This window comes from Bubalus kerabau, chromosome 1 (genome assembly GCF_029407905.1).
Source record: "Bubalus kerabau isolate K-KA32 ecotype Philippines breed swamp buffalo chromosome 1, PCC_UOA_SB_1v2, whole genome shotgun sequence".
NCBI lineage: Eukaryota > Metazoa > Chordata > Mammalia > Artiodactyla > Bovidae > Bubalus > Bubalus kerabau.
In genome coordinates, this window is record NC_073624.1 from 48,539,765 (window position 1) to 48,550,015 (window position 10,251).

Here is a 10,251-nt window from a genome sequence, read left to right on the forward strand (position 1 = left end):
CTATCGCCCCTCCCTCTCTTCCTTCCTTTCTTTGTCACTGCAAACAATGAGTACTGGTATCCTTGTCACAGAAAATTGGAAACTGGGCCTGAGTGAAAACAGACAAGTAAATATTTTGAATGCCTAGTCTTGGTATACATCATCACATAAACAGTGGCTTCTAGACCTAGTTGCTTTGCTATTTGGAATCTCCCAAGAAGCGTTTGGTAACTAGCCATTGCAGAGTTCTGCTCCAAGTCTCCAGAATCAGAGCCTCTCAGGTTGGGGGTCCATGATACCCAGGTATTCTGATGTCACCATCCATAGACTGGTGTTTGGAGGCCACTAGACCCTCCTACCAGCTGTGGGATGCAGGTGGTTTAGTTTGCCAGCGAGCAAATGGAGACGTGAAGTGACTTGACCAGGTTCCAGACTTACTTCACAGAGCCAGAACTAGGGACAGAGGTCTCCTGGATCCCAGTGTTCACGTTCGAGTCTCATTAAGGAAAAGCTTTGTCCTTTGCTTTGCTAAATACACTTTCAACCTGGGGCTTCCACTCTCCCAGGTTGGGGGACTACATTTTTACTTTCAGTGGCTTTTAAGACTTCGGGGCTTCCCTGGTGGCTCAGTCAGGAAAGAATTTGCCTGCAACATAGGAGACTGGAGTTCAATCCCTGGGTTGGGAAGATCCCATGGAGAAGGGAACGGCTACCCACTCCAGTATTGGAGAATTCCATGGACAGAGAAGCCCGGTGGGCTATAGTCCATGGGGGTTACAAAGAGTCAGACACTACTGAGCAACTAACACACTTTGAGGACTTCGGACAACGGAAAAGGCTTGGATCTAGAGCTGGCCAGACCTGGTTTAAATCCTTCCTGACCCTCTAGAAGTGGTAACTCCTCAGTTTTTCTGAGGATCAAATGAGATGACATCATGTGAGGTGACTCGCACAGTAGAGAATCACTTGGCAAGAATCACAGAACACTGATCTCCCTCGTTTCATTATTAAGAGTTCACATTGTGTGCTGTTGGCATTTTACATGCATCTCATTTGCTTCTCAAGACAGGTGAGCTGGGTCTCTGAATTGGTGTTAAAGGTGACAAAACTGAGCCCCAGAAGGGTTAATACCTAACCCCAAAGACAGTTACAGAAAGAAGAAAACCAGGGTTCTTACTCTAGTCCCTACAATTCACTGTACAAGACAGATCTTATTCCAGAATTTGCAGCTTTACAGTGAATCCCGTCCTTGGTAAAGCTGTCTTCCATCAAGCAGGGTTCACCCCAAAGACGTGGCCACTGACTGCTTCAAGGTCACCCCCACCACCCTCAGAACAGAGCACAACATCTCAAACTGGTTCCTGTGTCACCCGCACTTTCACCCCTTCTGCCCACCAGACTTTCAAGAAACATGTGAGGAAAAAAGGTCAGTTCCCCAAGGGTAACAGAGCCCAAGAAAAACACATCAAGTTACTATCAGGCCATTTAGTTTATTATTTCACATGAAAGTCAGCAATCAAGGCCACAGTCCTGTTAAACACTTCCCTCCCCGCCCGCCACAACCCACCCCTACCCTGCTGTAAGAACAGAACAGCACACAACAGAATACCACAGTTCAGGCTGAGCCAGGAACACAAAGTGGCTCCAACAAAAACAAGACGGAAACATAAGACACAACATCTTTGAACATATACAAAAATTGCCATGGCCCATAGGGCAAGCGGTCACAGCAGGTCAAAAGGAAGACCTCAGACCCAAGGCTTTCGGAGGTTCACAATAGCTGTTGCTCTGGCTACATCTTCTGGGCTCTGCTGCAGGAACAGGAAGGGGAGAGTGCTGAGGGGCCAGGGAAGACCCCTTGTCCCACTCTGAAGTTCAGGTCACTGACTAGATGTACTTTGGGTTGGTGGAGATGTCTCAGGCTCCTTTTATCCAGAAGAGAGGGATGCAGGGAGACAGCAGGAGCCCTCATAGCTGCCCCCTGCCCCAAGCTCAAGGGAAGGAAGCTAGCCAAGAGGCTGCCCCTCTCCACGAACAGTTTTCATGGCCCCCAGGAGTCAGCACACTTGAATTCACATGGCGTAAAGCCCCACAGCGACCGTGGCCACCAGAAAGCTGAGTGTGAGGACCCATCGCAGGAGAGGTGCCTGGGAGAGGACGCTGGGCTGGGGCTTCCCCCTGGACGCCTTGGTGGGAGCCGAGTCTGAAAGAGAGGGAGATGATGTCAAGTCCAGGAGGATGGAGGCAGGGCCATTTGATGTCATAGAAAAACAAATCACAACCACCTCAGCAGGGTCTAGTAAAGTCCCCGCTAGATGCAAACCAGTAGCCCTCTAGCCACTACTTGGATACCTCCTAAGATAGGCAGCTTACTTCTCCAAGCTGTCTACTCTTCCATTTTCGGCCAGATTGTGAGAAGTACTCTCCAGGGATACCCAGGGGACCACAGTTTGAGAACTTATGTGTTAGGGCTGAGTCCCCTCATCCCCACCGTGTAATCTCATCAGGAATGGCCACATTCCAGTGTTCCCTGCAAAACCCCACCAACAGAGGGGTGCATGTAGTCCTGGCACATGTGAGCTAAGGTGGCACCAGGAGCAGAGGCCTGAGATGACCTGCCAAGCAGGTGGCCAAGCTTCACCACTCCCCTCCCTTGACTCCCAAAGCCATACTCTCACCCACAGGGAGGGAGGGGACATCTGTGGAGCACTCTGGTGCTCTGGAAGTTTCCCATATGTTCTCTCAGCACTGCCACCCCCTAGAGAGCTCTCTGAGAGGCCTGAGGGAGGGACTAAGCCGAGACAGGACCCTGCGTCCACAGTGGGGGGATGGATAGAAGCTGCCCTGGGCCCCAGCCCCAAGTCAGGGGATCTCTGCTTGGGAATCATTAACAGACCCCCAAGGGACCTAAATTGTGTGTGGGGGGGATGGGGGAAGGACTTGTCATGACTTCAGAGTATCCTGTGAGTACCTGAAAGTGACCTAGAACCAGCCCAACCCCCCTGATTCTAGAACTGGGGAGACTGAGGCGCAGAAGGGTCATCCGGGTGAAGGTTGGCTCCACCTCCGACTTTCCATTTAAAGCATGGAGAAGACAGAGGAGTCGGAGACACCAGAGCCAGACGGTTGGGCCACGTGCCCTCCACACACACCCACTGGGAAGCCCTCACCTTGTGCCTTGCTGCCGGCTCGCCTGTGAAGCTCTGGTGCCTGCGAAGGATCATGGTCCTTGGCCTTCTGGGTCAGCAGCCCCTGCAACTCCTCAAATAGCTGCAAGAGAACAAAGTGCACGTCTCCATGAAAGGTGAGACCAGGCCTGCTGATGGGAGGTCTGAGGTTTGGTTGTGAAATAGCAGGACAGAACAGAATCACAGCAAAAATACTGAACATCCGGGTTAAGAGTCAAGACGTCACAAGTTCATTAACTTGCCTGCCGGCTCTTCCCCAAATGCTCCTCAATAACAGCCATTCTGAATGGCCACTCATGCCCGTATGCTGGGTCCCTTTGCAAATTACCATGTCTTGAGTGGTCCCCAAGTAGGCACTCAATGCTCTGTGGTACTCATTAGCTAGGGTTACAGAGCAGGTCATTGCCACTCTATAGATTCAGTGCCTGGGTGGTGGCTAAGCCAGAGGTCAAGCGGCAAGGGCCAGCCCTCCCATGGAGCTCTGGCTCCAAAGCACCTGTTCTTTCTACACCACCTTTCTGAAAGATACAGCTTTTCTCAGAAGACTGACCAGGTGTGCCAGGTATTTTTTAGCAGTATGCAAAGGATGCACATTGCTCAATAGCGAGTGCTATGACCAATCTCCTCTGGGGTCTCAAGCTGGGAATAAGGAGCCAGGAGAGCATAAACTAAGAGCCCAGTTCCCACAGGGCCTTCAGATAGGAGGAGAGCGACAGAATTCTACAACATCAGGGTTAGAAGGAATCTCACCCCCACTGGGAACACCCATCCTGGCTCTGCCTAAGAAGTCACCCTTCAAGGCAAAACCCATCTTCCCCTGGATTTGAGACACTTGTAGAAAGACAGATCATGCCTCCTGGCTGGGCTGAGAGGCCCAGATGGCAGAAGCCAGGTCTGCGGCATCCGTGAACCCTGCAGTGCCAACCTGGCTACGTATGAGCACACAGCCAACTTGAATGTTGTCACAGGGAGTTGTCACAGAGTGCCACAACGGTGACGCTCACATCATACAATAACCGTAGCTAATGTTCAAGGGCTAACCCTGTGACATGCCTTGCTTTGGGGACTTGATTGATTTAAGCAGTCACTACAACTCCGTGAGCTAAGTGCTATTATATCCCCATTTTACAGATGGGGAAACTGAAGTACAAAGTGATTAAGAAAGGGATTTGCCTAAAATCACCCCGCCAGGTAAGTGACAGAACTGGAACCCTAGACCCCAAGCCTCTGCCCTTAAATATGACCCTTGACCCCCCTGCCCCCCACCCTGTGAGAAATGTCCCTGGAAGAGCAGCTTGGAGGCAGGGGTGGCCACGCAGCACAGCCCAGACCCTCACCTGGATGTTGAGCAGGAAGGCGGTCTTGGCCTCGTCCAGGACCCTCTGCCGGACCTCGGGGGTCATCTCCAGAGTGTTCATGCGGGAGCGGTACAGCTGCTTGAACTTGGTGGCACTGGCAATATTGGGGAAAGTGAAGAAGGCCAGGCCCTCCCCGGAGCTGGGCAGATTCAGAGCCTTTTGAGCAATCTTCTTGAGAACTTGGCCCCCAGACAGGTCTCCCAGGTAGCGGGTGTAGGCATGGGCCACCAGCAGTTCGGGCTCGGTGCGCCCCACCTCCTGGAGTCGCTGAACATAGCGCTTGGTGGCCTGCGTGTAGGGGATGGCCTCCTGCCAACGGGGCCCGTACCAGAAGGCCATGTCCTGCTCCAGGGCGGCCCGGCGGTGCAGCTCCTCTGGGAAGTAGAGGGGAGTATAGACGGGGTTCTCCTTGTTGCGTTCGATCTCCTCCTCCAGGGCCACATAAATGTGGTACAAAGACGCCATCACCAGCTGAAACCAGAGCAAGCACGTCGTTATCAGAGCATTCAGCCCCTTCGCACTATCGCCTTCAGAGTCATCCTTGTCACCTCCCCAGGCTGGGCTCCCACCTCCTGCCAGCCCCTCTAACCCTCCCCATGTGGCAGCCAGAGAAAGTGTCACAGGAGAAAATTTTCATTGTGTACTGTCTGAGCCTAGAAACCTTTTTATCACACTGGAAAAAATACGAATCCTCATTTCATCCTTGGAAAAATCTAACAAAGGAATGGCTATGCCCATTTTACAGGAAAGACACTAAGGCTCAGAGAGGGTATGAGACACAGAAGTCACAAAGCTAGTAAGAAACAGAAATGGAGCCAAGCACAGGCATGGCTTTCTGGAGGAAGTAACTGAATGAAAGTGCTTACAGGAGACACCAGGCACCTCTTCCTGGCTTTTGACCTCTGGGGATCCATCTGCAGGGCACAGCTCTCCCCAGAAGACCCCTCTGAACCCCATCACCTCTGAAAGCTGGCTGGGGGACAGCCCAGTGCCCCTTGGCTCGGGTAACTCCCATTACACATTAATTTGAGTTTGAAAGAGGACAAAGTTTAGATGTTCCGGCTGAGGTTTTCAGGTGATTTCTGAGCCTTTAATCATTCATGGGAGCACTGTCTCTCACCAGGGCAGAAACCCAAGCAGCCTGGTACAGAGCAGCCTGGGTTTTCAACTGTGACCGACCTGGCCCTAACTCTGCTCGGCCAGTCCTCAGCTGGGTGACGGTGGATAAAACCACTCTCCCTCTCTAGGCAATCTGGGGCCTGAGTGACTCTGCACTAGACAAGCCTTGGTTCCCTTCCTTGCAAAGAAGGGTAATCTGACCACAGACTGATGGGGCAGGTGTGCAGCTCAGGGAGGATGGCAGAGGTAAAGCGCTAGGCGCGACCTGGTAGCCAGCACTGAAGCTGGACCGTGGTGATAAAAAACGCTACCTCCATCAGCACAATCTGAGCGAGCACTGGGTCCTCTCCTGGATCTTTGTGCTGACTCTGAACTCAGGGGCCAAGAAGGAAGCTCCAAAGCATACAGTGGCTGGGTATGGGGTACTCCAGCGGCCACCTCCCCACTCCCATTACAGCAACTGTACATCAGCTTTTTCAGGGGGGTGGGGGCAGAATGAAGGAGTAAGGGCTAAACTCACACCCACAGGACACAGCCCAGGGCTGTGAGCCCCTTAGGGCTGCATGTTAAATTGCCCTTCACTGAAGCACCTCTCCTGCTGGAAGTAGGGGGCATCTCCCAATAGCCAAAGGCAGGATGTCAGGAGTGGGGAGCCACAGCTCCCCACCCCCACTGTTCAACCCAAACAAGCCTCTCCTGACACCCAGCACCTGCCGGGTTCTCTTGTCACATGCTTTCCTTCTACATGCATGAATTTCACAACTGTGCTGAGTAATAGCAAAAATTCATGCCTCAAATACAATGGGCACTTAAGGAAATCATGCTAGGTATTCCCCTTGGTCCAGTGGTTAGGACTCTGTGCTTCCACTGCTGGGAGCATGGGTTCACTCCTTGGTTGGAAAACGAAGAGCCCACATGCTGTGCAGTGTGGTCCAAAAAAAAGAAAACCCTGCTGTTGAAAAGTCTCATTTCACAGGTGAGGAAAAGGTACCTTGGGGAGATTAGATGATGCCCATAGTCTTACTATTAGGGAATGGAAGTACTCAAGCTCGAACCCATACTCCCCCTCTTACCTTCAGAGGCAGATAAGATAACCAGCCTTGGCTCGATTTTGGCCTCTCCCATTTTCTTACAGGCTGTGTGACCTTCTGTTAGTTACTTAACCTCTCTGAGCCTTCCCTTCCTCATCTTCCTTATCAAAGCTGAAGCACTAATTAAAATTAAGTGAGTAAAATGCCAAGCAGGCACTAGGTGGTCACTTAAAGAGTACCACTGCCCCAGCCCCTCCACAATACCACATTGCAGGCTGTGAAATCTGCTGTGTGACCCTGGGTAAGTCATTTCCACTCTGAGCCTCAGTGTCATGACCTGTAAAATGACTCCCTTGAACATGCTCATCGGGTCCCTCTGCATCCCAAGCAGCCATCCCCACTAACACCACTGCTCTGCGCTTTGGGTGCACTCCCACCCAAAGTACCCCTGCCAAGGCTGGTACCTCCAGTCCACATACCTTAAAACCTTCTTGGGTCAGCTCACCCTTCTGAAAGTTCTTCATGAACTCTGCATTCTCCGCCTGGGTGTGAACCTCCTTGGTGGCCTCCTTCAGGGCCTCTGACAAATCCTGGGGCATGCTGCAGAGAGAAGGTACAGAGGTGAACAAGGGAGTCGAGGACAGGGCTCTGGGCACAGTCTCTTCCAGCGTGAGCTTCTGAGGGGTACCCCTGCCTGTGTGCAGGACTTAAAAAAGAGATTTCCACTTTTATCAGGCTTCTCTGCGGAAACCCAGGTTCCCATCTAATACACAGCCACTTTCCCAACTACCTTTAAGATGCAACCCCAGCCACACTTTTCAGTTATTAAAACACTGTAACATGGGTCCCGCAAACCAACAGGAAAAGTCTGGCCAATTATTCTCAATAGAGAAGAGAAGGGAGCAGCATCGGTGGGCAGGGTGAACACTCAATTCACCTGCAATTGCTTCCACTGGCTTTTAGACCCAAGATTTAACTCATTAACTTTGTTGAGGTTTCAGATACAGATCTCATGATCCATTGTAATATTCTGCTCGCAGCTAAGTAATGAAAAAGCTCAAGTAAAACTCAGCTTTACTCAAAGAAACAGTCCCTTTTGGGGAGTATTTCTGCCTCTGCATCCACCTCCCACACGAGTGTCATTTCTCCTTTCTGGCCAGCACTCCTTCAGGAACATCACCCCCTGTTCTGTACATGCTGGTCAAATTCTTGGAAGATGGGAGGGGCCAGACTCAGAGGTGGACAAACCCAGGGCCAAATTCCAGCTAGTCAGGAGACCTTGGCTTGCTTGCTGTGCCTCCTCTACTATGCCACTCTCATACTGCAAGCGCGGGCTCAGTAGCCGGGGTGATGTGCTCCTTAATTCGACAGCTAGCCAGAGGTGGATGCGGCCAAGAGGAGTCCCCAGTAAGAAAGCCAGGCTTTGTCACCCAGGCTCAAACAGTCGCGGGGATACCGGATTAAGCAGACCGCTACCTCCAAGCACTCGCACTCGCACAAAACCAAAACCAAAGTCGGTCCCAAGACAACACTCCCATCGGGTCATCCACAGGGAGCCAGGCATGTCAATCACCTTTCATCTCTCCAGCTGCCCCACCGAGCGGGATTGGCACCCAGCTCCTCCTAACACCAAAGCCCCAAGTGACCGTCGCCCGTTCAGCGAGGTCGCTTTCTGCTTCCCGGCTCGGTCTCGGGAGCTCTGCGAGAAGAGGGAGCTGCCCTGCCCGGGAGAGGCCGGTCCCCCGCCCCGCACTTGCCTGCTGTCGGGCTGCGGGCGCTCCATCCTGCGGCTGCGTAGGTGTGGGGTCGATGCTGGCTCCGAGAACTCTGGCTGAGAGAACTCCGGCTCCGAGAACTCCGGCTCCGACGTCCCAGAACTGGATCGAGGAGGTGGGAGGGCTACGGTGCCGAGTCCCAGCTTCGCCGTCTATTTATCGCCGGGGCGAGTCACGTGGCCGCCGCCCGCCGGCCTTTCCCCACTTTGAGGCCCGAAGTTGCAACACCCGCGGGAGCCGCCGCCCCGCCCGCCCCTGGGGGCGGAGGAGGAGCGGTCATATGACCCTTGGAAAACAATCTATTTAAAACAAGACGTAAAAAAAAACTTCTGGAAATCGGTGCAGCAGTGTGATTTTGCCCCTTTCAGAGCCTCCAGCCCAGAAATGGTACTTGAATACCCCAGGAATCTGAATGGTTCCCGAGAGCTGGGAGGCAGGGCTTCTTAGAGCAGGAGGCTGCAGGGCAATGTCAAGGACTCACCGTCCCCAGACCCTGTCTGCAGTCCCCCGCACCAGCCTGCTCCCTAATTATCACCTCCTTCTGGGACCCTCAGCTGGCAGCCTGAGGGTCTTCCTCATGTTCCTTTTGGCCATTTTTTCTTTCTTGAGCACCTACTAAGTGCTAAAGACGGTACTGTTTTCATGGTTCATCCCTACAGTTACCCTATGAGGTAGATCTCTACTATTTTACAGACAGAGAAAATGAGGCTAGGGGGTGGGTGGGGGCAGGGATTAAGTGACATGACCAAGGATACACATAAAGCAGGAAAACGGGACCCAAACTTCAAGTCTCTGCCTGTCTCCTTCAGGCCCTCTTAGCACTTCGTTCCCAGCTGGACAATGATGTTGGTCATCCAGACCACCTCCCTGCTCACCTTCGTAGGGGCTCATTGAGTCTGAGTTATCTCATCCTCATGACTCAAATGATAAAGAATCCGCCTGCAATGTGGGAGACCTGGGTTCAATCTCTGGGTTGGGAAGATTGCCATGGCAACTCACTCTAGTATTCTTGTCTGGAGAATCCCCATGGACAGAGGAGCCTGGCGGCCTACAGTCCATGGGGTTGCAAAGAATCAGACATGACTGAGTGACTAAGCGCACATGTGGTACCCACCCGGGCCTGGAACAGAGCTGGTCCTGTGATCAACTATGGAATTGATACGGCATGAGATTGATCACTTAGGATCAGGGGAAGCAGGTCACTGGGCAAGCCCAGATGACAATGCAAATGACAATACCAAAGTCTCTTCCCAAAGTTGCAATTCTGGATTCTAGATTAACAAAACAAAGTTTAACTTTGACTCGGGACAAGGATGTTGTTTGGAAAAGAGGTAGCAAGTGCTCCACTTCTGAAAGAATGTGAGTACAAGCTTGAGGACGGCCAGCCCAGCCATCAAGCACAGAGTCTTGGATTGGGGGACTACAGCGGCTGAGGCGGTCCTTCCTGGGGGTAAGTAGAAGTCTCTGATGCTTGCAGACAGTCTGGAAGAACCAAGCAGGTACTGGAGGTCAGTGTGTCCATCTGACCCAAGATCAGAGCTCTGGCCCATGATCCATCCTCTTCCAGGATCACTGACCTGAACTTCAGCCACCAAATCAATCTAGAGACATGGGGGCTGCTCAGTCTTCTAGAGAGGGGGGCTATGCCAAAGAATCTAGCTCTTGGTATAAATTATATATCGACCTTCTGCTTCAATGAACAATGATAACAATACTAATAGCTAATATTCATTGAGCCCTTCCTGTGCGTCAGATACTATACTAAACACATGTATTAACAGATTGCTACTGCTACTGCTAA

The 10,251-nt window shown here is 52.1% G+C and overlaps 1 protein-coding gene across 1 annotated transcript; it reads right to left on the bottom strand.

Moving 5' to 3' along the window:
- Positions 1–1,449: 1,449 nt before the first annotated feature.
- On the bottom strand, positions 1,450–8,641 carry HMOX1 (heme oxygenase 1). The gene is made up of 5 exons (XM_055574579.1): positions 8,433–8,641; positions 7,155–7,275; positions 4,505–4,996; positions 3,150–3,249; positions 1,450–2,182 (listed from the first exon to the last, which is right to left on the bottom strand). The coding sequence occupies exons 1-5, from the start codon at positions 8,456–8,458 to the stop codon at positions 2,052–2,054; spliced, it is 870 nt and encodes a 289-aa protein (XP_055430554.1). The 5' UTR covers positions 8,459–8,641; the 3' UTR covers positions 1,450–2,051.
- Between the last annotated feature and the right edge of the window lie 1,610 nt (positions 8,642–10,251).